The 27,719-nt window shown below is 42.3% G+C and overlaps 2 protein-coding genes across 4 annotated transcripts; both read left to right on the top strand.

Moving 5' to 3' along the window:
* Positions 1-448: 448 nt before the first annotated feature.
* On the top strand, positions 449-27,719 carry APIP (APAF1 interacting protein). 3 transcript variants are annotated; one of them, XR_013346335.1, is made up of 8 exons: positions 449-558; positions 6,644-6,744; positions 10,673-10,721; positions 13,656-13,773; positions 15,260-15,395; positions 23,051-23,218; positions 23,960-24,201; positions 26,254-27,719. XR_013346335.1 is itself a non-coding variant. In XM_077818538.1 (7 exons), the coding sequence occupies exons 1-7, from the start codon at positions 490-492 to the stop codon at positions 26,267-26,269; spliced, it is 657 nt and encodes a 218-aa protein (XP_077674664.1). In that variant the 5' UTR covers positions 449-489; the 3' UTR covers positions 26,270-27,719. The 3 variants fall into 3 exon arrangements, 2 of the variants coding, with proteins under 2 accessions (XP_077674664.1, XP_077674663.1); XM_077818538.1 differs by lacking the exon at positions 23,960-24,201; XM_077818537.1 differs by having other exon boundaries at positions 23,960-27,719.
* LOC144265688 (uncharacterized) lies at positions 16,096-18,697 on the top strand. Its single transcript, XM_077818531.1, has 2 exons — positions 16,096-17,278; positions 18,152-18,697. The coding sequence occupies exons 1-2, from the start codon at positions 16,747-16,749 to the stop codon at positions 18,685-18,687; spliced, it is 1,068 nt and encodes a 355-aa protein (XP_077674657.1). The 5' UTR covers positions 16,096-16,746; the 3' UTR covers positions 18,688-18,697.

Genomic DNA, 27,719 nt, shown 5'->3' with positions numbered 1-27,719 from the left:
GCCTCCACATCACCGGGCACCGGTGCCCGGGCTCATCACCCCGGTCTCCGCCTAGGTCAGGCCCCCGCTGGGGGTTACGCCCAGACAGATACTCCGGCCACGGGTCTTTTCTCTCCCCTCCCCGGCGTGTTGGCCGCTGGAGAAGGAAACGTCTCGCCCCCCGCTCTGCGTCGGGCCCGGGCCTGGGGCCGCCTCAGCCACTCGGAGTCCGGGCTGGGCGAGAGCCGGCCTCAGCCTGGGGCATGGCCCGGGGGGCGGGGTTCGGGCTGGCGGGCGAGGCGCCCCCTTGTCCCGGCGGGGATCCGACTGCACCTGACTCACGGCGCCGCCCCAGCAAGCGGCGGGGACAATCCCGCCCTGGGGCTGCCCCCTCCCCGCCTGAGCGGGGACCCTGGGCTCCCCGCAGCCGAGTCCCTGTCTGCGCCGAGGGCGAGGAAGGACCCGGGGTCCTCCCCGGCGCTGGCTGGCTCCGTGTGTCCAGACAGCGCCATGGCTGCGGCGGGGGGCGGCTTCGGCTGCCAGCGCGGAGGCGGTTGCGTGGCCGGGGATGCGCCGCAGGTAGGCGGCGGGGCCTCGGCATCTGAGGGCCGGGGGCCTCCGCGCGGGGCCCGGCTTGGCCGCGCGCGCGGAAGCGCTCAGGTGGTTCAGGGACCGAAAGCTCAGCGCTCTGCGGGACCCAGCTCTTGAGCTGGGAGGCTCCCAGGCCACTTTATAAATGGCATCGGGAGTGGTTTTATCCCTCAGTGACATGCAGCCTGTACTGTATTAAACTGCTCTCCACAGGAATGTGCTACTGGTAGCAGTTACTGATACGTAGCGGAGTGTAAGAAACTGCTGTTTTGTAAAACTGCTACCTGGTGTAGCAAATGCCTACAGGGAGCAGTTTCTTGCACTATAGTGTGTGTGTGTGTAGGAATGTGCTATATGTAGCAGTTATTGATAAGTATAGATTGTAAAAAATTGCTACTTGATATAGCAACCTAAACCTCCCTTGCTGCAATTTAAGTCCATTGAGTCTTGTCCTATTCTCAGAGGTTTAGGAGAACAATTCTTCTCCCTCCTCTTTGTAACAGCCTTTTACGTACTTGACAACTATCGTAGTTCGGCGTGGTGTGATCACCTGCGCTGGAATTAGGTGAAGGCACAGGAGCAAACATTCCTAGCTCTTCTGAAATGGCAATGGAATCTTTTAATTACTTAAGGATCTCTGTTCTACTAGCTAAAAGGTTGCATGAGCAACAGCAGGGAACACCTCAATAATATCATTCTGTCACTGAATTGGTACTGACTGGGAGGGAAGAGTGAGTTGCCTGACACTTTCCTGCAGCAGCTGAGATTTCTCAGGCGGTCACCCATCAAGTATTGATTGACCTACCCCAACTCAAGATCTGTCAAAATGAAAGCCTGATGTGGTGCATTCATAGTAGTTAAATAAGGGCCATAACTAAGACTAAGATTTTGTCACAGATATTTTTAGTAAAAGTCATGGACAGATCACAGGCAAAAAAGAAAAATTCACGGAAGCCATGACCTGTCCGTGACTTTTCCTGAAAATACCTGTGAAAAAATGGGGATCTGCCGGTCCCCACACTGCCTGAAGTAGGCAGCTGTGCAGAGGCTAGGAGCTGCCTGCAGCGGCTGCAGGGAACCCCTGCTGCCTGCAGTTCTGGGGGCTCCTCCGGCTCATGGCGACTGGAGATTCCCCCACCAGCTTCAGGAGCCCCCACTGCAGCAGCCAGGAGCTCAGGGGTTCCCCCGCAGTGGCCAGGAGCTCAGGGGATTCCCCCGCCACCAGTAGCAACCAGGATCTCTGGGGGTTCCATGGCCGTGAGCTTGGGGGTACCCCACCACCCATGGCAGCTTGACGTTCCTGGTGTTGCCAGAGATGGCAAGGGTACCCCTCAGCTCCATGAGCGGCAGGGGACCCGGCAGCTCCCAACCACCTCAGGCTGAAGTCATAGAGGTCGCTGGAAGTTACAGATTCTGTGACCTCTGTGACTAAATTGTAGCCTTAGTCATAATGCACCAAGGTGTGTTTTAGTCAACTTTAGTTTTATAATCATTTTGTCAATCTTAAATGTTCAAATAATTCTCATACATAAGAGCAACTAGAACAAATCCTGTTTTGGGACAAACAAAGAAATCTATCTTTGGGACAAATAAATCTATCTTGGATAAATTTATCTATATTTTTAATTTCATTTAGATTATGTATGTCAATAGCTGCTTTTACTAAATTAAACTTGCTTTAAAGTATTGTAGCTATCCAAAGAAGACTTGTGGTGATTTACTGCAAGGATCTGGTGCCTTTAGAAACAGCTACTGTGAAATATCAGCTGTATGATTTCTTCTGCATATGTCTGGTTCATTGCACTTGTTTCTAAGGGAAATATACATATTGTCCCTAAGATTTTGTCAAGGGAAGACACACATTTAATACATATGGATATTCACCCTAGAGTCCTAAAATAGCATTGGTGGGCCACTGTATTTTGGATCGTAAAGCTATTGAAAACTGTCTTCAAAAATCATACTAATGGACTTATTAAACTTAATGAAATGTATTAAACTTGTTAAACAAATTACCTTATATTGCAATATAAAAATAATTTAACACACTTTGAGACCCTAATGTAGTACAAATGGTTGCAGTCACATGAAAAAAACTAATTTTCCTTGACACCTTAGACTCTATTGGCTTTTAAAAAAAATAACTTTAATAAAGCATCCAATTCCCAGAGAGACAAAGTGGGTGAGGTAATATCGTTTATTGGACCAACTTCCGTTGGTGATAAAGACAAGCTTTTGAGCTTACACAGAGCACTTCTGCAGGTCCAGGAAACTTACTCAGAGTGTCACAGTTAAGTAAAAAGAAAAGGAGTACTTGTGGCACCTTAGAGACTAACACATTTATCTGAACATAAGCTTTCGTGAGCTACAGCTCGCTTCATCGGATGCGTCCGATGAAGCGAGCTGTAGCTCACGAAAGCTTATGCTCAGATAAATTTGTTAGTCTCTAAGGTGCCACAAGTACTCCTTTTTTTTTTTTGCAAATACAGACTAACATGGCTGCTACTCTGAAACAGTTAAGTAAGATTCCCAGACCTGAAGAAAAGCTCTGAGTAGGCTCAAAAGATTCTCTCTCTCACCAACAGAAGTTGGTCCAAAAGAGATCACCTTACTCAAGTTACTCCATTGGCTTCAGTAGACTTGTGTTGATATACATCAGCTGAGTATCTGGTCTAATGTGTGTTTACTTGGCATCTGCCTGAGTGTGAAAAATGAAGAATGACAAATCAATAGCAATCTCAGTATAAAACTCCTATTAAAACTGTATTTTAACTGTTACTAATGACAATTTAGATTTTTAAAACTGATTTAATTTTAATTGTCTAATTTATTTTTCACCAATGTAAATATAAATGCTTAGGATTCTTATACACGGACTCACTCAGTTAAAATGTATTATAATTATATAGTTTAAAATCTTCTAGTTTCTGTTGTGCATTTTAACAAGCTGCTTTTCTTAACTGTCTTGCTTCACTTGACGACAAAACACAGTCAATGTTGTTTTCAAAAGATAATAAGCCACAGCAGAACAGTGATGACTGTGTTTCAATTTATATCTGTTGTACAAATGATAGCTAGCCCAGATTTATCAAAAACTAATCCTGGATTATGTCTGTTGAATTTCCAAGTGCCTTTTAAACATGTTCACAGCTAAGGTTCATATGAAGAATACAGCCATTGTCTGTTATGGGAGAGGATTACAATGTTAAATCTATATAACTGTTTAATTTTTAAAAATTGGAAACACTGTTGTATTTGATTTAAAATACCATAGTTGATCTTCACGGCTATGTGATGAAACCAGATGCTTTCATAAATAGAGCATTTGCTGATCCTGGAAAAATACAGGAGGGGTGTTTTTCGTTTTTTGTAACCCTGGAATTCTGTGGGAAAATGTTGGGAATTTCTTAATCTTCTTGATTTAAAAAAAAAAATATTGCTGAATGTGAACTTTTTTTTTAATTCATCTCAATTTTTCCAGTGATGTTAAAACTAAAGGAAACAATTGTATTGTCGTGGTCACAGCATTTATGACAGGCTCCCTACCAACCAGAGAGAATATGGTGCACCTAGAAATAGTGTCATCATCATATACAATTTATACACATATATAAACTCATATTACATAACAGGCATATATATATATATATATATGAAACCTGTTTAACGTGTTTATGCACTCAAGTGTAATGGCATGTTATTTTTAATCAAATTAGTAAGGAGACAAGTTTTCTTTGAAGTTGAAAGAAAAAATAGGAACGTAGTACATAGGTTAGAAACTTTTAATAGTGTATTGTGAATGAAGCTTAAAAAAGGAAGAGGCTCTGGGAATTGTATTATGTGTCTGGAGGGTGACAGAATTATTAAAATCAAATTTGACTTATAATTTTATATACACTAGTGTGCTATCAAAACTAAGGCCCATATTATGCAAACGTACACTTGCTTTGTAGTGGTAAAATTAAGTATGTGCATGAGTTTTTGCAGGATCATGGCATTGTTAAACAGCATAAGTATTTGGGAAATAGATTTGACTGTTTAATTAAAATGTATTTAATGTAGCTTTTTCCATCGGGGAGAACCAAAAATGAGTTACTTACATTTTCAGCTCAGTGAAACTAAATGATACTGCAGATGAAAGTATTTAGGGAATTTTCAGTTTCAGGTTTCCTTTGTAGAAAAATATTACCTTTCTTAAAGGTGTGTTTTTCAGATATTCTTGTACATAGTATTTTATTGGTTTTAGATAAATGTAAAATATTGTCTATCTATTGTGCTTGAGAAATCAAACTTTCTACATCAGGAAGGGGAAAACCAGTTTCTAAGGGTGAATGTTATTGGCTCCATAGAGTTGTAAGCAACAAGACCAAAGCATCTGGTTTGCAAAACTAACTTTGGTGTCAGATACATGGGAATGTCTTGGGTTCCCAATCACTATCCCCTTTTTCCTAGGTGAACTAAAGAATGAGTTACAGAATCCAAAATTAATCAGTAAATGATACTTTTCATGAAAAGAGATTCTACAGGAAGAGTAGCGAAATCAGAACAGGCAGCAATAGCCTGTGAAGTTAGTGACAAGTCTTCAAAGGTAGAAGCTTCAGGAACCAGTGATACTGAAGTATGTGTTACTGTGTTACAAGTTGGAGATCAAAGTGTGTATTTAGGTCTTTCAAACAAAAATATAAAAGTTTGAACAGTTTTCTTGTCATAAACAAAGTAAAATTAAACATCTATTGTGCATTTATAAACTGCGGCTCTCTAGCCCAGAAATAGCTGCATTTCCATGTAGTATGTAAAATCCATTAATGTTGTAAATACTAATAAGAAGACATTTCAACAACTTCCCTAACGTTGGATACATAATAGTATTCATTTTCTGAGTGCTGTTACTTAGTATACTTCTTCCCTGTGCTGTTTAGTTTTATGCAGTGCTGGACCAGTGCTCCCTTTAGTATGTCTGATATTTAAACAGTAAAGCAAAGCTGAGCTGCAAAAATCACAGATGAACTATGAATGAGTCTGTGACACTGTACTCACCTTCAGGAACGATATATACTTTTTTTATTATTTAATATTCCATTGTGTTTATAAAATTAGTGATTATATTAAATTGAATAATGTTTTCTCTGAAAGAAATATTAAAATGGAGCAATTAAGATGATAGCTAAACAGCATCTGAGGCATTCTCACATCGTAAAATGGTAGGAATGTGAAGCTAGTCAAGTGATCTGGTGAGGTGAGCCTTCCTCTTTTGATATTATTTAAATGCTAATTAAAAAGAAAATAAAACAGATCTAAAACTTATACAGTATGATCCATACATATTCATAATCATAGTAGATATATCCCATAAATAAAATTAGGAATTTTGTTATTGTAATTCAAATTAAAATCTTGCAAAATAACCCTACACAAAAACCATTCAAGAGGAGGAAGTATGTATCACACAGACTTCTACAAGCAGGTCCTACACTTACTCCTAGAGATGATGGAAAACGTTCCTTTATTTGGCACTCAGTGGAAACTCTTCAGTCATGTGATATGAATTTACAATGTAAGTTTGGGGTAGTAGTTATGGTGGGATAGATGCACAGGAAGTTAGCCTATGTGTAATTTCACAAGGGGAGGAATTAACTGCCTTCAAAACATTTGAAGGATGTAAACACTAAGGATGGGCAAATGTATTTAGGGCATGGAAGGAGAAATAAGAGAAAAATTATGCTACTTTGTGATCATAAGGATAGTTATCCTGTATTGGCAAAGGTCAGTGGATGGACTAGATGACCTAATCTTTCTCTTTTCTCGCTAATCTTGGTGGGATCGATCTAAAGTTCATTGACTGCCCTGAGCTTTGGACCAGGCCTTCCAACTATGAATGCCATCTGATTTTTTTTGTTTTTCTAATGTGGCCCACATAAAATGTCCAGGGCAGCATACAAACATACTGTCAGTCTTTAGTTCAGGCACCAGTGAGATTTTTTTTTATTTTGAAGTCCTTCTGTGTGAATCAGATATCTCATGCAATTGATTCCAACATTTGTAAGTGGACAATTACTTTTTTTTTTTTTTTTAGGACAAGTTACATCCAAGAAATCTGATCCCGGAGCTCTGTAAGCAGTTTTATCATTTAGGATGGGTCACAGGAACTGGTGGAGGAATCAGCTTGAAACATGGGTAAGTGGGGGGTTTTGAAAGCGATAACTATACAGATGATGGGGTCAGTTGAATAAGCGGTGAGTGCACCACAATTCATGAAGGATGGCTGAAATTCAGGAGTGAGGCATTAGACAAAGATATGTTGCAGGGATAACATTCTTGGTCTCTGAGAAGAAAGGAATAATTCTTGTATTCAGATAAATCCTGAAGATGTATTAATGGGAGATAATTTAGGCAGGTCAGGCAACAAGAAGATAAGATGACTTGCAGTAGGAATCACTTTTTGCTGTATAATTTTGCATGAAATGTACCACTATCTATTCAGCTTGATAAATTTGATGTTATTAATGGACGCAGAGCTCCTCTTAGTGGCCATTGAAAGAAAGGAACCGTAGTCATAAGTAAGGCTAAGTTTTAGTCATGGGTATTTTTAGTAAAAGTCATGGGCAGTGAACAAAAATTCACGGACCCGTGACCTGTCCATGACTTTTACTAAAAATACCCCTGACTAAAACTGGGGGCGGACTCCGGGAGGTGCCGTGGGTGCTGGGGAAGTGGGGGAGCGGGTGCTTGGGCGGGGCAACACATGGCCCGGGAGGGTGTTGTGGGGGAGGAGTCATGGCCTGGTGGGGGGAAGGGGCATGGGTGCTGGGGAGGGTTAGTGGGGCTGGCGCAGGCTCCCTACCCAGTTCCTGGGAAGCAGTGGCCTCAGCTCCACATGCTGTCTCAACTCCATCCCAAGACAGGCCCCAAGCCCCAGTTCTGCAGCTCCCATTGGCTGGGAACCATGGCCAATGGGAGCTGCCGGGGCAGTGCCTGGGGGCAGAGGCAGCAAGTGGAGCTAGGAGCTGAGGGAGAGGAGCCCCCCACCCAGGTAAGCAGCGGCCCCAAGCCCTGAGCCCCCACACACCCAAACTCCTGATGCTGCAGGGCAGGAGGGCCCCGAGACTGTCGCAGCAGCAGCTAGTGCAACTGACCCAGGGGCTGCCCAAGCTGCTCAGGTGGCTCCTGGGCCAGCCACACAAGGCTGCTGCAGAAGTCGCAGAAAGTCTTCCATGACCTCCATGACAAACACGGAGCCTTAGTCATAATTACACCACAGATGCACCGTTAGTGCAAAATAAATGTGATCTGAAGTCACAAAGTAGTGAAACACTGAGACTTGTCAGTACCCCTCGCCTCACCACATGCATGCAACTATGTTGCTTTTCAAGCATCTTATCTGAAGTAGAGGACATTGATTTTAAAAGTGTGAGGTTAAGCAGCTCAAAAGACTGCTATATCGTCTGAAGTTTTTTACAGGGTGGAATGGTGTATTAGTCTGAGCACAGTTAGAGCCATTTAGAACTGTCCTTAGTTCTAATGTGTGTGCTGACATTGACTACCTTTGTTGCCTTGGACAGGTCACTTAACCTCTCTGCCTCATTTTCTGTTTGAGACAAGGGGGGTGAGGTAATACCTTTTATTGGACCAGTTTCTGTTGGTGAGAGAAACAAGTTTTCATCATCATTACTCACTGATGGAATCTCATGAATGATTTAGAATAATTGCACTATTTCGGATGTAGGGCACTGAATTGGAAAATTGTTCTATGACTCTTGGTCAACTGTCCTACATTTCAAATACTGTATTCTATTGTCAGCTCTTCATTAAACATTTAATTTTAAAACAAGTAATTTTTCTTTTAGAAAGGAGGGACGTCTCTTTGTTTCAGTAGCAATCAAATAGTAATCAATTGCTTAACATACTACTTTCGTAGTGTGATAGACCCAGGCCAGTTGGGTACAGCAGAGTAGTAAAAGGCAGATATACTGGCCACTGGATAAGCAGTTTTCTGTTCCCTGACTGACCAGAGAAGGGGCTGCTCCAGGCTAGGGTGGACACATGACTCCAATTAGCCTGCAAAGAGTTAATTGAAGTCATTAGGCTAATGAGAACACCTGACTCCAATTAACCTGCAAAGAGTCAGGTGAGGCTGTTAAGCTAATGTGAACACTTGACTCTAATTACAGCCCCTCTGATACTATAAAAGGGCTCACTCCAGTCAGGCCAGGGGAGCGGAAGTGCAGCTGAAGGGCTGGGTAATGAAGATACCCTCAAGCCACTAGAAAGGGAGCCCTATGGTAAGGGTGAAGAAGGTGTTGAGAGAGAGAAGCGGGAGAGCTGTGGGGAAGTGGCCCAGGGAAATGTAGCAACTGTGGCAGTAAAAGGTCAGCTGCCAACAGCTGCTGCCATTAGGGTCCCTGGGCTGGAACCGGGAGTAGAGGTTGGGCCCGGGTTCCCCCGAACTTGACACTACAGAAACACCTCCTAAGAGGGGAAGACAGGCCCCTGTCAGGACAGGAGGCTAAACTGTTCTGGAACAAGCCCATAGGGACAACAGAGACTGTGGGAGTTCTCTCACCAACCTCCTTGCTGGCTTATGATGAAAATGGCTCAGTAGGCTGTGACCCTTGCCTCTAGAGGGAGAAGGGCTACATAGAGGGTCACAGTGAGCCTCTGAGGCTAGCGTAATCCGCCAGGAAGCACGGGACCCACTGAGACAAGGTCGGAGCTCTGCCACATTAGTTATCTTGCTCATAGAATGGCACCAAGTATCAATGATTAAATTCATTAGTATTAATACATTCGTACTGCAAATAGTTAATCCATTAAAACCACATTTTTTTGTATCTCAGATATCATGTGTTTTGTCAAGATAAGTATACTATCTTGAAGGTTATATCTTATTCAAAGGACTCTGTCTTGTCCATAAATATGAACTCCATGTTTTCCTTAGGAAACTAACAGAGTCTTTGTGCTGAAATTTCTGGAAATTTATCTGTAGATTTACTAATTGTTCACTAGGTGTCTCTATAGATTTTAAAATAAGACCTTTGAAGATGAATAGTGATTACAAATATTATCCTTTTTATTGCCTTTACTGAAAATATTTCACATCCTATTTTTAAATAATTTTAATTTATGTAAAGATGTTAAAATTCTTCATTCACATAAGGCTTGCAAGCTTTAGGTATTTCCACTTGAACATAAATTGTTCAGTTTATTGAATTGTTCAATGTTTTCTTCTGTGTGAATTAAATACTGTATATTTATTCATACATTAAAACATATATAATACAATTTAATGGTTACCACATAAATAAGTGTATTTCCCAGTAACTAAAGGTGATTACAAACTCTAATCGCTAATTGATATTAAGCTATAAATGATAGGTTTGGCCCTGTTTTTTCTTGCATCACTCAGTGTCTACTTGCAAATTCCCTTCTGTTTCCTTCAATTCCAACTAATGTGGGGTGTGTTTTTTTTTTTTCTCTTCAGTGATACAAATATACTCAGTTAAATCTGTAGGCAGTTTGAAAGAACTATTTACATCTTGGATATTCTCAGAGCTTCCAACTGTTCTAGTAAGATCAGTGTTGCATATTGAAAACCATCTGTATGTGAATGTGTGGGAGGACAAGTGTGGTTGCATAATCATGTGCTGTGTAAGTTAATTCTTTATCAATAAAGGGTAGAGTACTAAAATGGCGCTAGCAAATTATATATACTTCAAATTCTATATCTTATACACCAGTGGTTCTCAAAGCCGGTCCGCCGCTTGTTCAGGGAAAGCCCCCGGCGGGCCGGACCGGACCAGTTTGTTTACCTGCCTCGTCCGCAGTTTCGGCTGATTGTGGCTCCCACTGGCCGCGGTTTGCCACTCCAGGCCAATGGGGGCTGCGGGAAGGGCGGCCAGCTCATCCTTTGGACCGCGCCGCTTCCCGCAGCCCCATTGGCCTGGAGCTGTGAACCGCAGCCAGTGGGAGCCGCGATCGGCCGAACCTGCAGACGCGGCAGGTAAACAAACCTGTCCTACCCACCAGGGGCTTTCCTTGAACAAGCGGCGGACCGGCTTTGAGAACCACTGTTATACATGGAGCTAAATTCTATATGTTTTCCTAGAGATGAAATCTACATTGCGCCATCAGGAGTCCAAAAGGAAAGAATTCAGGTATGTAAAACTTGTTTTTTACCTCAGAACTCATCCCTGAAAAGGAACAAAATTACTTTTAGTGAGCTATTTATTCTGACTGTTCTTTCAAAGCAGTTTGGGTTTTTTTCTTGTTATGAAGTCTGAAACACCTTATTATTACTGACTACCTTCTTGAGACCACTGATGATTTCTCCTAGTATTCTGTGATCTCAGACAGCAATTCAGTACTTCTTCAGTGACGTAAGTAGGTTACTCCTTTTGAGTTTTCTTGTCCTTAAATTAGTACTGACCATGATATCTGAAATCTACTTCAGCCCCAGATTTGTTCTGCAACAACCCAACATTCAGCTAGTTTGCTACAGTTTTAGTTAATAATGTATACATGCAATTGGGTAACTGTGTGTTAAAGCTTCTGTTCTAAATATTTTTATTAGGTCTGTCGATTAATCTCAGTCAATTTATGTGATTAACTCAAAAAAATGAATAGCAATTAAAAAAATTAATCACTTAATCGCAATTTTAATTGCACTGTTATCAATAGAATTGAAATGTATTAAATATTTTTATATATATTGTATTCTGTGTTGTAACTGAAATCAGTGTATATTATTTTTATTACAAATATTTGCACTGTAAAAATTATAACCAAAGAAATAGTATTTTTCAGTTCACCTCATACAAGTACCATAGTGCAATTTCTTTCTCGTGACAGTGCAACTTACAAATGTAGATTTTTTTTTTTTGTTACATAACTGCACTCGAAAACAAAACAATGTAAAACTTCAGAGCTTACAAGGCCACTCAGTCCTACTTCTTGTTCAGCCATTCACTAAGACAAACAAGTTTGTTTACATTTACAGGGGATAATGCTGCCCTCTTCTTATTTACAATGTCACCAGAAAGTGAAAACAGGCATTTGTGTGGCACTTTTGTAGCAGCCATTGCAAGCTATTTACATGCCAGATATACTAAATATTCGTATGTCTCTTCATGCTTTGGCTACCATTCCAGAGGACATGCTTCCATGCTGATGATGCTCATTTAAAAAAAATAATTTGTTAGTTAAATTTGTGACCGAACTCCTTGAGGGAGAATTGTATGTCCCCGGCTCTGTTTTACCTGCATCCTGCCATATATTTCATGTTGTAGCTGTCTCAGATGATGACCCAGCACATGTTGTTCATTTTAAGAACACTTTCACTACAGATTTCACAAAACGCAAAGAAGGTACCAATGTGAGATTTCTAAAGATAAATACAGCACTTGACCCAAGGTTTAAGAATCAGAAGTGCCTTCCAAAATCTGACAGGGATGAGGTGTGGAGCATGCTTTCAGAAGTCTTAAAAGAGCAACACTCGATGCGTAAACTAAAGAACCCAAACCACCAAAAAAGAAAATCAACCTTCTGCTGGTGGCATCTGACTCAGATAGCGAAAACGAACATGCGTAGGTCCGTACTGATTTGGATTGTTATTGAGCAGAACCCGTCATCAGCATGGACGCATGTCCCCTGGAGTGGTGATTGAAGCATGAAGGGACATATGAATCTGTAGCGCATCTGGCATGTAAATATCTTGCAACACTGGCTACAACAGTTCCATGAGAACGCCAGTTCTCACTTTCAGGTGACGTACACAAGAAGCAGGCAGCATTATCTCCTGCAAATGTAAACAAACTTGTTTGTCTGAGCGATTGGCTGAACAAAAAGTGAGTGGACTTGCAGGCTCTAGAACTGAACATTGTTTTATTTTTGAATGCAGGTGGTGGTGTTTTTTTTAACATAATTCTAAATTTGTAATATATTTCATGATAAAGAGATTGCACTACAGTACTTGTATTAGGTGAATTGAAAAATACTATTTCTTTTGGGATTTTTTACAGTGAAAATACTTGTAATCAAAAATAAATATACAGTGAGCACTGTACACTTCGTATTCTGTGTTGTAATTGAAATCAATACATTTGGAAATGTAGAAACCATCCAAAAATATTTAAATAAATGGTATTCTCTTATTGTTTAACAGTGCGATTAATCGCAATTCATTTTGTTAATCATGCAATTAATTTTTTTTAATTGTTTGTATGTAAATATTTCTTTCTCTAGGGCTGCTCTGTAGGCAGGTAGGATTTCCCCAGATCAAGATGACCTTAGCCCAGTAGTGGGCAACCTGCAGTCCATGGGCCGCATGCGGCCCATCAGAGTAATCTGATTGCGGGCCATGAGACGTTTTGCTGACAACCATCCGCAGGCATGGCCCCCCCCACCAGCTCCCAGTGGCCGCGGTTCGCCGTTCCAGCCAATGGGAGCTGCGGGAAGCAGCAGGCCGCAGGGATGTGCTTGTTGCCGCTTCCCGCAGCTCCCATTGGCTGGGAACGGCGAACTATGGCCACTGAGAGCTGCGAGGGGCTGTGCTTGCGGATGGTCAATGTCAGCAAAATGTCTTGCAGCCCACAATCAGATTACCCTGATGGGCCGCCGGTTGCCCACCACTGCCTTAGTCTATCTCAGTTCCTCTCCCTTAAGGATAAAAACAGAAGTACTGCTGGAGACGAATAGTAAATACTGCCAGCTGATTTATGATACTAGGGACTCCTCCGAAACAGAAACGTATGTGGAGTAGGAATCACTGCTCCACATCTCCATTGGAGATAATACAATGAAGGATGATAGGAATCCTCTCACTGATTGACACTTGGGTTTCCATATGGTGATCATTAAATGTATTTGCAGAAGAAAAGATGGGGGAAGATACATTCTGGCATGATGCATAATTGATTTTAAATAAAAAAGCTTTGGGCTTAATCTCATGGAGAAACAGTTTATTAATGCAAAAATACAGTTTATGTAAAGCTGCCAAAAGCAAGCCTGTTTTCTACTTATCTCCCCAGAAGAAAAGTAAATCTATTTTGGGGAAGAGTGTCACAGTTTAAGTAGTTCTACCTCTCTCACAGCCCGAAGATATGTTTGTTTGTGACATAGAAGAACGGGACATCAGCGGCCCTCCACCACACAAGCAACTAAAGAAAAGCCAATGCACACCTCTCTTTATGAATGCTTACACCATGAGAGGTATGCAATAAATGCATTTTATTCAGACAATAATAAATCAATATAAATCAGTTCATGAAATGGAAACTCCTAAGTCATAAGTGTAGCATCACTGGAATTTAATATTGCCTTAATTGGAAAATACCGTAGTAGCTAAATTTATAGTCTCATGACCTTGCAGTAGTTTCATACCAATAGATTTTAGGCCATATTACAATCTTTTGCAATTGTAAAGGTTACCAAATTGCTAGTTACAATGGTGTAAGAAATGTAACACTATTCAGATTCCAAATTATTGACAGAACATGTATTTACTTTACAATTATAAATATTTTGAAAAGCAAAACTTTTTTCCTTTTTCTCCAATTACACTTCAGGCCAAGTCATGAGTTTAGGATTCTATTTCTCTTGCATCTGTTGATATCAGAAACGCCAGAAATAGTACAGAGAGTGCAACTCTCACAATTGTTTGCTACATTAAGTGGAAGCAGCATCCCCCACATCAGTTCTTTGAGAGAAACAAACCCACATGGGATCTAGTAACGGGCATGACATTTCATGCATGACTGCAGTAAACTTGGATTAAAGGCCCTGTTTGTCTACTGCTTCTATCCAATTCATCCTAATGGGGAAAAAAGGCAATACAACACCTTTATCTAATGTCTCTGGTCCCATTTAGAAATATATTTTAACTTTTTAAATGTATATTAATCTAACACTTCTGCACTTTCTGCACATTTTTATCAGTTTAATTTTATGGAATTTGATTTTAACAGTAGCTGAAGGTTTTATGCAATTGTACAAGATTTGTGTCTTTTGTCCTCCTCCCCGCCCCCCCCTTCAAAAAAAAAAAATGATTTTGGGAGTCTATTCTTGTTTTCCTGTAAAGGAAACTTGCACATGGAGAGCCTTTGCATATCCAAAGGAGAACTTGCAATTTTCAACAACATTGCAGGTTTATACCTTGTGATTCCTGTGCTTGACCTTTCCACCACACCACAGTATAAAAATAAAATGATTGAAAGTGATGTCAGGGAACCAGTTTATAGTCTCCAGAGAGAAATAGCTGTACATCAAAGAAACTCTCCTTCTCTTCAGAGTTCTTTGAATCTTCTTTGTACTCTTCTGCCACAAATAAGTCAGATTTTTAATTCTTTAGAACCTCAGCGCTCTTTGGTGATGTAATTAAAATGTTTTAGTCATCTCAACAGATGGAAATGTAAACTAGGTGCATGAGGGAGAAGGTTTGCCTGGAATTTGCACTAAAACCAACTACTGACACCCTAAAGATAACTCTCACTGTTCTTTGTAGATTAGAGAGGACTTCTTATTAACATACCTTTTGGTTGCTCGAAAGAACTGACTATTTTCCTTGTCTAGTCCATTAGCAAGGATGTTCAGCTGAAGTGTTGAAACTCATTTTCACATGTCAGTTTATCTTAATGGAAGATAGGGAGTCACATTTCAAGATGAAATACAGAGGTATCCCTTTTTCTTCTCCTCCTAGGAGCTGGAGCTGTGATCCATACTCATTCAAAAGCTGCTGTCATGGCTACCCTTCTCTATCCAGGAAGTGAGTTTAGAATTACCCATCAGGAAATGATAAAAGGGATCAAGAAATGCACTTCAGGAGGGTATTACAGGTAGATTCCCATTTACAAGACTAATCCGGTGTACAATGTTTCTGCTAAATGTCATCTTCAAAAATGTCAGTGTCTTTCATGGTGTCAGCATTCAAGTGAGCAATATTTGTAATTAAGTCAGTGGAATATTCACTAAGGGGCTTATTTGAATAAAACTTACCATGCGTGTCTTGGACCAAAGCTCAAATCCAGTTTTGAGGAACGTTAAACTGCCTAGGGAAGAACAATGTTTTCCAGTGTTACGAATTTCCCTTACATTTCAATATGCTGCTTTTATTGCGAATTTGAGTGATTCTGTGTACTAATGAAAGATGAAAGGCTGCCATTTTTTAATACTGATGCTAGATATAGTGAAAAGATAGCAGCCCCAGCTTCCAACATGCTGTCTCAGGGGTGACCCTAACCTGATGAAAAGAAAACACCCTATGGTTAGGGATAAAAAGTAACAAGATCTCTGTAACAGCTCAGTCACTGACTTCTCCAGAGAAGGTGCTGAATTATTCTAGATTTTATGTGGTGGCTTTTTGTGGGACTCTTTCCCACAAAGCATTGAGTTGAGACGAGCACACTCATTTCAGATAGTGTGTGACAACAAGATGAGAAATTATGGGATGTTAAAGATATACACCTCTGCACTTTCTTGGTATTAATTTTGTAACTAACATTTTCCCCAAAAACTTTTAGGAAGGTAGAAATGCATTGAAGTTTGGATTTGACACAAGGGTGTGTTCTCTGCACATAAAGATGGCAACTTCACGAGAACTTTTTGTCTGCATCAGTATTTGTATTTTTAATGTATAGCAAAGGCACCTGATAGCACTGGATTATTATCTTGAATTTTGTATAAAAATCTTTTTTTTTTTAATTCAATTTTCAGGGGCTCTTTCTGGGTATTGTTTTCTGGTGATTGTTCAGGTAAATATTAAGGATAGGATTTTCAAAATATTTATCATTGCCTCTCACTGAAGTCAGCAGAAGTTTTACCTTTGACCGAGTCCTGGTCTACACTGCTGGGTTCAGTCAAATTTAGCCATGATAGGTCGATTTTAAAATGAATGCATCTACACCACCAACCCTGTCCCGTCAGTCTAAAGGGCTCTTAAAATCAACTTCTGTACTCCTCCCCGGCGAGGGGAGTAGCGCTAAAATCGACCTTGCTGGGTCGAATTTGGGGTAGTGCAGACGCAATTCGACAGTATTGGCCTCCGGGAGCTATCCCAGAGTGCTCTAACTGCTCTGGACAGCACTTTGAACTCCGATGCACTAGCCAGGTACCCAGGAAAAGCCCTGGGAACTTTTGAATTTCATTTCCTGTTTGGTCGGCATAGCACACTCAGCAGCACAGGTGACCATGCAGTCTCCCCAGAATCGCAAACGAGCTCCAGCGTGGACCAAAAGGGAGACACTGGATCTGATTGCTGAATGGGGAGAAGAATCTGTGCAGGCCGAACTCCGATCAAAAAGAAGAAATGCTAATATATATGCCAAAATCACAAAGGGCATGGTGGAGAGAGGCTACAACAGGGACACACAGCCATGCCGCATGAAAGTTAAGGAGCTCAGGCAAGCCTACCAAAAGACAAAGGAGGCAAACGGTTGCTCAGGGTCAGAGCCCCATACATGCCGCTTCTTTGATCAGCTGCATGGCATTCTAGGGGGGGACCTTACCACTACCCCACCACTGTCCACGGACACCTGCAAGGGGGGAGTCTCACGCAACAGGGAGGAGGATTTTGTGGATGAGGAAGAGGAGGAGGAAGAGAATGCGCAGCGGGCAGGTGGTGAATCCATTCTCCCTGGCAGCCAGTACCTTTTCATCACCCTGGAGCCATTACCCTCCCAAGACGGGATCCCCGACCCTGAAGGCGGAGGAGGCAGCTCTGGTGAGTGCACATTTGAAACTACAGTACAGGGTTTAAAAGCAATAGTGTTTAATATTTGATTTGCCCTGAAGAATTGGGATGCATTCGCGGCCAGTACAGCTACTGGAAAAGTCTGTTAATGTGTCTGGGGATGGAGCGGGAATCCTCCAGGGACATCTCCATGAAGCTCTCATGGAGGTACTCTGAAAGCCTTTGCAGAAGGTTTCTGGGGAGTGCTGCCTTATTTCATCCTCCACGGTAGGACACTTTACCACGCCAAGCTAGTGTCTTGAATCATTGCAACACAAAGCATGGCAGCGAATGGTCCTGGGTTTTGATCGCATTCAAGCAACATTCGGTCTTTATCCTTCTGGGTTAGCCTCAGGAGAGTGATATCATTCATGGTCACCTGGTTGAAGTAGGGGAATTTTTGTAAGGAAACAGTAAAAGGACCCTGTTCATGCTGGGTTGTTTGCACTTGGCTAAAAGGGATCATCCCAGAGAGTAGCCATGTGATGGGCTGGGGGGAGGTGTGTGCTGCACATCCACCTGAAAACCACAGCCCCTCCTTTTAAATGTGAAACCAAACCAGCAGTGCTTGCTATGGGAAAGGATGGCGCTGCAGTTTGAAACCATTCTGACATGTTATGAAGACATAAGAAGCCAACCCCACGTACCAAAAGGCTTACCATGGCTTCCTGGAAACCAAATTCTGTTGCCCAGCCATTTGTGATATGTCACCATACCAGCAGGCGCTCAATATAAAAGGCAAAATGCGACCTTGTACCTAAAGCACATGTGCTGTCTGCTGTGGATTGCGTGATTCACTGTGAAAGACTCTCCCTTTTGTTCTCAGAAATGTATCATCTTAAATTTTACTCTCCCTTTTTCCAGGTGCCAATGTTTCTATGCTCCCCCTATCATCTCTGTCCCTGAGGTTATCGCAGATTAGAAGGCAAAAAAAACGCACTCGCGATGACATGTTTTCCGAGCTCATGCAGTCCTGCCGCACTGATAGGGCACAGCTTAATGCATGGAGGCATTCAGTGGCAGAGGCCAGGAAAGGACTAAGTGAGCACGAAGAACAGAGGCAGATGGTGAAGCTAATGAGGGAGCAAACGGACATGATGAAGCGTCCGTTGGAGCTGCAGGAAAGCCAGCGAGCACAGACCCCACTGCATCCATTGTGTAATGGCCTTCCCTCCTCCAGGTTCCATATCCTCCTCACCCAGATGCCCAAGAATGCACAGGGGGGAGACTCCAGGCACCCAGCCACTCCACTCCAAGGATGGCCCAAGCAACAGAAGGCTGTTGTTCAAACAGTTTTGATTTGTAGTGTGGCTGAAATAAGCAATGTGGCCTTGTCCTTCCATCCTCCCCCACCCCACCCCGCCCGGGCTCCCTTGTCAGTTATTTCACTTTTTTTTTAATTAATAAAGGAAGAATGCATGGTTTCAAAACAATAGTTACTTTATTTCCTTTGCCAGCTGTGATCGAAGAGGGGAGAGTGGTTGGCTTACAGGGAATTAAAATCAACAAAGGGGGCAGGTTTGCAGCAAGGAGCAGCACACACAACTGTCACACCGTAACCTGGCCAGTCATGAAACTGGTTTTCAAAGCCTCTCTGATGCGCAGCGTGCCTAGCTGTGCTCTTCTAATTGCCCTGGTGTCTGGCTGCTCAAAATCGGTTGCCAGGCGATTTGCCTAAACGTCCCACCCCGCCATAAACGTCTCCCCATTACTCTCACAGATATTATGGAGCACACAGCAAGCAGCAATAGCAATGGGAATGTTGATTGCGCTGAGGTCTAACCTAGTCAGCAAACAGCACCAGCAAGCTTTTAAATGTCCAAAAGCACATTCTACCACCTTTCAGCACTTGCTCAGCCTATAGTTGAACTGCTTACTACTGTCCAGGCTACCTGCGTATGGCTTCATGAGCCATGGAAGCAAGGGGTAGGCTGGGTCCCCAAGGATAACTATTGGCATTTCAACATCCCCAATTGTAATTTTCTGGTCTGGGAAGTAAGTCCCTTCTTGCAACTGCTCGAACAGCCCGGAGTTCCTAAAGATGCAAGGGTCATGCACCTTTCCTAGCCATCCTACATTGATGTCGGTGAAACATCCCTTGTGATCCACCAGTTTTTGCAGCACCATTGAGAAGTATCCCTTGTGGTTTATGTATTCGTTGGCAAGGAGGTCCAGTGCCAAGATAGGGATATGTGTTCAGTCTATCACCCCACCACAGTTGGGGAACCCCATTGCAGCAAAGCCATCCACTAAGACCTGCACATTTCCCAGAGTCACTCCCTTCATAGCAGAACATCAGTGATTGCACTGGCTACTTGGATCACAGCAGTCCCCATAGTAGACTTGCCCACTCCAAATTGATTCCCGACTCACCGGTAGCAGTCAGGCACTGCAAGCTTCCACAGGGCTATCGCCACTCACTTCTGAACTGTCAGGGCAGCTCTCATCTTGGTATTCCTGCACTTCAGCGCAGGGGAAAGCAACTCACAAAGTTCAAGGAAAGTGGCCTTACACATGCGAAAGTTTTGCAGCCACTGTGAATCATCCCATACCTGTGGTCCCACCAGTCTGTGCTTATTTGCCGGGCCCAGAATTGGCATTCCACTGTATCAACCAGCCCCACTGCCGCCATGATGTCCCAATTGGCACAGCCCGTGCTTTCAGGAATGTCTTTCTCCGTGTCCTCATCACAATCGTCCTCGTGCTGGTGTCTCTTAGCCCGGTTCTGCACATACTCCAGGATAATGCGTGAGGTGTTTACAATGCTCACTACATAGAATCATAGAATATCAGGGTTGGAAGGGACCTCAGGAGGTCATCTAGTCCAACCCCCTGCTCAAAAGCAGGACCAATCCCCAATTAAATCATCCCAGCCAGGGCTTTGTCAAGCCTGACCTTAAAAACTTCTAAGGAAGAAGATTCTACACCTCCCTAGGCAACGCATTCCAGTGTTTCACCACCCTCCTAGTGAAAAAGTTTTTCCTAATATCCAACCTAAACCTCCCCCACTGCAACTTAAGACCATTACTCCTTGTCCTGTCATCTTCTACCACTGAGAATAGTCTAGAACCGTCCTCTCTGGAACCACCTCTCAGGTGGTTGAAAGCAGCTATCAAATCCCTCCTCGTTCTTCTCTTCTGCAGACTAAACAATCCCAGTTCCCTCAGCCTCTCCTCATAAGTCATGTGTTCCAGACCCCTAATCATTTTTGTTGCCCTTCGCTGGACTCTTTCCAATTTATCCACATCCTTCTTGTAGTGTGGGGCCCAAAACTGGACACAGTACTCCAGATGAGGCCTCACCAATGTCGAATAGAGAGGGACGATCATGTCCCTCGATCTGCTCGCTATGCCCCTACTTATACATCCCAAAATGCCATTGGCCTTCTTGGCAACAAGGGCACACTGCTGACTCATATCCAGCTTCTCGTCCACTGTCACCCCTAGGTCCTTTTCCGCAGAACTGCTGCCTAGCCATTCGGTCCCTAGTCTGTAGCTGTGCATTGGGTTCTTCCATCCTAAGTGCAGGACCCTGCACTTATCCTTATTGAACCTCATCAGATTTCTTTTGGCCCAATCCTCCAATTTGTCTAGGTCCCTCTGTATCCTATCCCTGCCTTCCAGCGTATCTACCACTCCTCCCAGTTTAGTATCATCTGCAAATTTGCTGAGAGTGCAATCCACACCATCCTCCAGATCATTTATGAAGATATTGAACAAAACCGGCCCCAGGACCGACCCCTGGGGCACTCCACTTGACACCGGCTGCCAACTAGACATGGAGCCATTGATCACTACCCGTTGAGCCCGACAATCTAGCCAACTTTCTACCCACCTTATAGTGCATTCATCCAGCCCGTACTTCTTTAATTTGCTGACAAGAATACTGTGGGAGACCGTGTATTAACAGCAGCAGTAACAGCAGCGGTGAGCTGAGCGGGCTCCATGCTTGCCATCGTATGGCGTCTTGTAACCCAAGAAAAAAAGCGCGAAACGATTGTCTGCTGTTGCTTTGAGGGGGGGAGGGGCGACTGACGACATGTACCCAAAACCACTCTTGACAATAGTTTTTGCCCCATTCGGGCATTGGGAGCTTAACCCAGAATTCCAGTGGGCAGCGGAGACTGTGGGAACTGTGGGATAGCTACCTACAGTGCACCGCTCCTTAAGTCGATGCTAGCCACTGATAAACAGTTTTGAAAATCCCCAACCCTCAGTTATCCCAGAACATCTTTAAAAAAGAGTAGCATGAGCCTGGTCTCTCTCTCTTTTTCTCTCAATAATAAATTAATACTTAGCACGTGCATACCATCTAAAAATCTCAAGGTGTTTTGTAGACCTTAATTCTCACATACAACCTTAGGAAGCTGGTAAGTGGTTTTATAGGAGAAGGCACAGAGAAGTGTTGTAACTTGTCTAAATTCACTCAGATGGTGGCAGAGCTGGGACTAGAACTTAGGACATGTTGCTCCCAGTTGTCTGTTCTAACTCCTAGCCAACACTTCAGCACTTGTTTTAATTTCCACGCTGTATGTGAGTAGTAGGTGAGCTCACAAACATTGCTACAGTTGTTTCATTCATTAGACTGTAGAGTGCTTTGGGATGCCTTCAGCATGAAAGACTCTGTATAGAACCAGATTTTCTCTCTTTCTATGAATAAACACATCTAATACTAGATTTACTACTTTCAGCATTGCTTCTTATCTATAATGTGACTCCATCTTTTTTGAAGATGTTCTCCCACCAACTACTTAAAAAATACCTGTATGATCTTGATGGTGAATCTGAATTTGATCTAGAGATTTATTATATCTATTTAAACAAGTTTCTGCAAATATTAATTAAGGTTCAAACAATGCCAAATATCCTGGTCTCTCTTTGCTACACACTATTGTGCAAGTTCCACTGAACAGCATGCAGCATCTTACCTATAGTGCAGTGGTTCTCAAACTATTGTTGCAGATTGCACGTATCCCACTGAGGACTCTGTCACAACAGAGAAACATCTTTAATTCTTCAAGCACTGACACTTACTTCTACCTTTATCCTTGATCAGGACTCTGTCAGGGTTTCCAAAGTCTTTTTTAGACCAACCAAATTTAGACATTTTAATCCTAAGTGGCTGCTTCATATCTTTCTTTATTAAGTGTTTTTTAAATAAATTCAGCCGTGATCAAGTTAGTAGATGTTGCCAATATTGGAGGGATAACCAGTGCAGAAGAGGACAGACCAAAACTGCTAAGTGACTCATATTGATGAAAGCAGTAAGGGCAGGCAATGAAAGGAGATTTAGTGCTGAGAAAAGTAAATTCCTAAATCCAAGGAGAGACAATAAACAGCGGATACAAAATAATGATATGTAAGCAAGCAGTTACACGAAGTGCATTAAAGTATTTTTATTTTCTTTTGTCCTGAATACAGTTCAAGTATTCCCAGGGTAGTGTAACCCAGCACAAAAGCTTTCATAGGGAAGATGTTGGATCAGGTTTGGGACCGGAAGTGTCCTTGAGAGGATGTATAGCATAGCATTGTTCACAAGATGAAAGAGTTTGAGAATCACTGTTAAAGATGTTACCAAATCCTCTGCAAATAATGAAGGGAGAACCTCCTTGATTGGGGAAAGCTTAGGACGATGGCTCTTAGATGTGGGAAAGAACTGATCTCATCCATGCCATGTAAGAGCAGGAACAGAGTAGTCTCGTGATAGAAAACACTTCAGAACACATTGGTTTTTAATTGCAATACTACCTTATTTTCTGTTTAGATATGATGATAAGTTAGTGGTCCCCATCGTTGAGAACACACCAGAGGAGAAGGATCTCAAGGAACGAATGGCACATGCAATGAATGAATACCCAGACTCTTGTGCTGTATTGGTCAGACGTCATGGAGTTTACGTATGGGGAGAAACATGGGAAAAAGCCAAAACAATGTGAGTGCAATTTAAAGAAGGTCATATCTGTTGCCATAGTAGCCCTGAAATATTAATGGAGGTAGAATCACTGCATATGCATCCCAGCCACAGTTGATACTTCACTCTCTTGGTTCACACCACCAGTGACAATTGTCCCAGTCTACAGGGTTCTTGACAACTTCTTTTCATGTGGGAAAACAGAATCTGTGATCTTTCCTCTGACAATCTGCATATAAAGACTCTGATTGATTTTGGTGGAGTTTATATAGGCCGTTGGAGAGGAAACTTAGACTTGTTTCCTCATGGCTATGGAGCAGCCATTGGCATCTGGAAGAGCCATCATTGCCCAGTTTGCCAACCTGTGGGAACAGATAGTCCGGATTCCCACATACACATCAGCTTCTGGGGAAGATCTCCAAGTTGCTTACATGGGCCCCTTGCAGTATCCTCCTCAACAGCCTCAGCCTACAGCCACACATGATGGGCTGTTTAACGAGAATCCATTTCCCCACCTGCCAGCGGAGAGCTGTGCAGCACAAACCCTGGGCACCACAGAGGCCTTGCTAATCCTCCCCCACCAGAGACTTCACCGTGGAGGTGGAGTGACTATTGCAATAAAGTGGTAGCGGGAGTGTGCTGCCTGACCACTGTGCGATCAATGGTCAGTGTATAGAAGAAAAATGTTCGCTTTTTAAACATATGCAGCTTCCTAAGGATGCGTCCCAACTCCACATTTCTCCTGTTCTCTTTTTACTGAAGGTGCGAATGTTATGATTACCTGTTCGATATCGCAGTACAGATGAAGCAGCATGGACTAAATCCTGCAAAACATCCAGCTGAAGAAAACGGGATTGTATAAACTACTAACAACACAGTTCTATACCCCCACCCACCCAAAATTGCAGTGCAAAAAGTGGAAATGTATTTGTCAACCTTCAAGCATTTATAATTGAATGCCCTTCTACTGCATCCAGTAGAGCATGCTTTATGTCTGTCAAAAGGTGAATTATAGCTAAAGTGTTTAATAACAGCAAGTGGAGGAAATGTAGCCCCCAATCCTGCAAGCTGATCTGTGCAGGCAGACCCCTATGCCCAGGTACACACCTTGACTGCAGGATCAGGGTCATGCATAGCAATCCTTCTTTCGGGCTTGGTTTTTTTTCCTTCAGTAGCAATTGTTGAATGCCATTTGATTAATTTCAGTGCGCATGGTGTGTCACTTGTGTACCTTGGACAGAAAAACTACAGTGGATTTGGCTCCCTGTTGCCAAAGAATCACTGCTTAATAATAGCTGAAACTGTCTTAGTTAATTTTTATGAGAAATTTAATTTTATCAGATTATCATTTTTGTATCTGTTTAAATATATAAACACATTAAATCAGTAATTGAATGTTTTAAGGAGAACAAAGGAATTCAGAGCAGAAACCTTAACTCCACCTCAGTGTGCCTGACTTTGATACAGCAGCATATAATACACGTAGGCTAACTGTACAGTCAGTTGTGCCTCCCATCTCTCTCTCTCTCAGGAACAGGGCCTGCAGCAGAGCTAGTTTGGAGGGGCCAGCAGGCTGGCTCTTAAGCCAGCAGCAGCTTACTGGCTGTTCAACGCTCATTCCCACCATTGTGCCTGCTCCTATGTTACCTTGTTCCTGCTGCTCTTGCCTTGCACCCAGCCTTGTCTTTGTCTTACCCTTGGCTAGAACCTGCTTGCCTGCTACCCTGTTTGCTGCAGTTCTTGAGCTCTGGCTTGACCTTAGGCTCCGGCTTCTGACTGCTGACTCCTGGCTTGACTGTCAGCTCTGGTATTTAGCTCCTGACCTCCAGCTTGACCCGTGGCTCTGGCTTCTTACTACTGACTCTGGCTTGACCTCTGGCTACGATATCCAGTTCCTGCCCTCTGGCTTGATCCTTAGCTCTGGTATCTAGCTCCTGACCTCCAGCATGACCCTTGGCTCCAGCTTCTGACTACTGACTCCAGCTTTGACCCTAACCTTAGTTCCCGACATCTATTCCGACCCCCAGGTCTAACGCTCACTCTGACTACTAGGCTAGATTGCCCTTGATAGTCACATGACACTATTGTGCAGTGTAAATAACCTTGAGTGAGTATCTGCTCCTCTGACTCTCCTAATCCCTAGAAAACAACACCACCACCCATACTCACCTTGCTGGACAATGTCCAATTAGGTGACCTGGATTTATATGTATATACTCAGAATAATATCTGTATTGAGATGAGAAGAGTTAGTTAAACTTAAAGTCAGAGATTGAGGGACCAAGTAAGCCAGACACAAAGACAGTCTTGGATAAACCCACTTCTATATTTTTATGCAGCATCCAGCATCAATATTTAGGTAGTTTGTAATTTTTCTAGAATCAGTGGTTTTATTAAAATCAATATAGCACTGTATTTAATTGAAAGAGAAAAATGTCCAAAATAGTATCTGAGCAAAAACTGATTATAGCACTTAGGGTATGTCTACACTGCAGACACCTGTGGTTGGCCCATGCCAGCTAATTCTGACTCATGGGGCTGTTTAATTGCAGTGTAGACTTCAGGGCTAGGGCTGCAGTCCAAGCTCTGGGACCCTCCCACCTTGCTGGGTCCTAGAGCCCAGGCTCCAGCCTGAGCACAGAAGTCTACACTGCAATTGTGCAATGTAGTTGTAGCCGTGTTGGTCCCAGGATGCTAGTGAGATGAGGCAGGTGAGGTAATATCTTTTATTAGAGCAGCTTCTGTTTGTGTGAGAAAGACAAGCTGTTGAGTCACACGGAGCTCTTCTTCGGGTTTGGGAAAGATACTCCCAGCATCACAGCAAAATGCAAGGTGGAACAGATAAGCAGTTAGCACATATTGTAAAGAACCGACCCAAAGATGCCTGTTCCTGAAAATCAGCAATCTTCAAAGGTTCCAGAGCCTAAATTTGAACAAAACCCTTTCTAATCGAATTAGTGGTTTCACATATTAGTATTAAGATCCCTTTGACTATTTATTCTACTTTAATAACTTGTTTAGAATATCTTTGCCTTTGTCCTGCTTCTCCCATCCAGGTTTGGGTGTTCCTAATCCACTACGCAACTCTCAGATTCTCCTGCACATGACCCAAGCCAGAGGGGGGCGCTATTCCACACATTTGACAGGTGGGATTCTACTAGTTATTTTTGACTATGAGATGGTTTGGAAGAAAAGGAGGGAGAGGTTTTTTTTAGATTGCTGTGGATGAATATCTTCCAAAAATCACTTTGATTTTCTCACTTCAATTGTAAGTTTCTGAAATGCTCCACCTGCCAATGAAAAAAAAAATTAAATACTTTTTTTTTGCTCTTACAGCTTTCTGTTTATAACTTCACAATCATATAATTTTATTATTATTATTTTGTAGGGTGGTGGGTTTGGTGTGGAAAACCTTAAGTGGAGGTTTATGACAAATACACACTGATATCTTTTACTATAATTTAACTTTTTTATTTTCTTCTGCAACTTCTCTCTGTATTGAAATGATTTTTATTTATTAATTATTATTGCCATCATATTGCCTGCACTTTCTCTCAAAAAAGAGGGTTTTGGTTTGGTCAGACTTGGACATCTGTTTTTGAAGGTCAATAAAAAGGGTAATGAAGATGTAGAGATGATGTGGGCAACAGTTCAGTCTCTATTTTCTGTTAAGTATATACTGGAAAAAGATACTAGGCACCATATTTGATGAAGGATTAATATATTTTAATTGTGATGTCTCTTTTATATTGCTGTGAGATATTGCATTTTTTCTAGCTCTGCTTCTAAATATTTAGCTGTGTGCTGGACTGTGGTTCATAATTTCTGCAGGACTAATGGCCCATGGTGGTTCTGTTGATAGTTGTCTAGCCACTCAAGTTGAAAATTTCAGTATCAGCTGACAGAATCTATACCACTGGGCTGGATACTTTTTTTAAAAAATTGCGGAATTCAAAAATTAGATATGAAGCCTGAAGCACCAGTTGAACTACTAATTTGTTCCTGAGTGTTTTGTTAATGTTGTTTTTTAATCAAGCCTATAACTGATGGCCTTGGAATCCTCTGCTAACTTAGGTTCTCTTCTGAATGAAGAAAAAGCTAACAATTCTATAGCTTGCCCTTGGGAATGAATTACTACAAGACTGATATTCTGTCTTAATTTTTCCTTCACAAAGGAATTCACTTTCAATAAGATCTTGTTAAAGACCATTAGAATTTTAAAACATCTTGATAAATGTCTTTATGGCCATAATTAACCATGGTAAAATTTCATCAAATGTCATGATTCAGGATATAAACAATGCCATGAGGGTCAAAAAGTACGTTATTCACTGAAATACAGTATTCCATAATAGTGCATTTTAATATCTTCTTCCACCATATTGGGGAATGGCCAGTGTTGGAAACAAGGTATGGATGGGCTAATGGTCTGATCAGATTGAGTAATTATGTCTCTATGGATACCTCTGTAAATCAAGAGCTACAGTATATAGAAATAAATTTTACTTTGTTCTATGAAAAA

This window comes from Eretmochelys imbricata, chromosome 6, assembly GCF_965152235.1.
Source record: "Eretmochelys imbricata isolate rEreImb1 chromosome 6, rEreImb1.hap1, whole genome shotgun sequence".
NCBI lineage: Eukaryota > Metazoa > Chordata > Testudines > Cheloniidae > Eretmochelys > Eretmochelys imbricata.
This window is presented reverse-complemented; position numbering and strand designations above follow the sequence as displayed.

Excerpts from the sequence above, each read along its gene's own strand:
- APIP (XM_077818537.1), top strand. The coding sequence starts at position 490 with ATGGCTGCGGCGGGGGGCGGCTTCGGCTGCCAGCGCGGAGGCGGTTGC. Across the intron at positions 10,722-13,655 it reads TCCAAAAGGAAAGAATTCAG|CCCGAAGATATGTTTGTTTG; the intron begins GTATGTAAAACT and ends CCTCTCTCACAG. Across the intron at positions 13,774-15,259 it reads GAATGCTTACACCATGAGAG|GAGCTGGAGCTGTGATCCAT; the intron begins GTATGCAATAAA and ends TTCTCCTCCTAG.
- LOC144265688 (XM_077818531.1), top strand. The coding sequence starts at position 16,747 with ATGCAGTCTCCCCAGAATCGCAAACGAGCTCCAGCGTGGACCAAAAGG. Across the intron at positions 17,279-18,151 it reads AGGCGGAGGAGGCAGCTCTG|GTGCCAATGTTTCTATGCTC; the intron begins GTGAGTGCACAT and ends CCCTTTTTCCAG.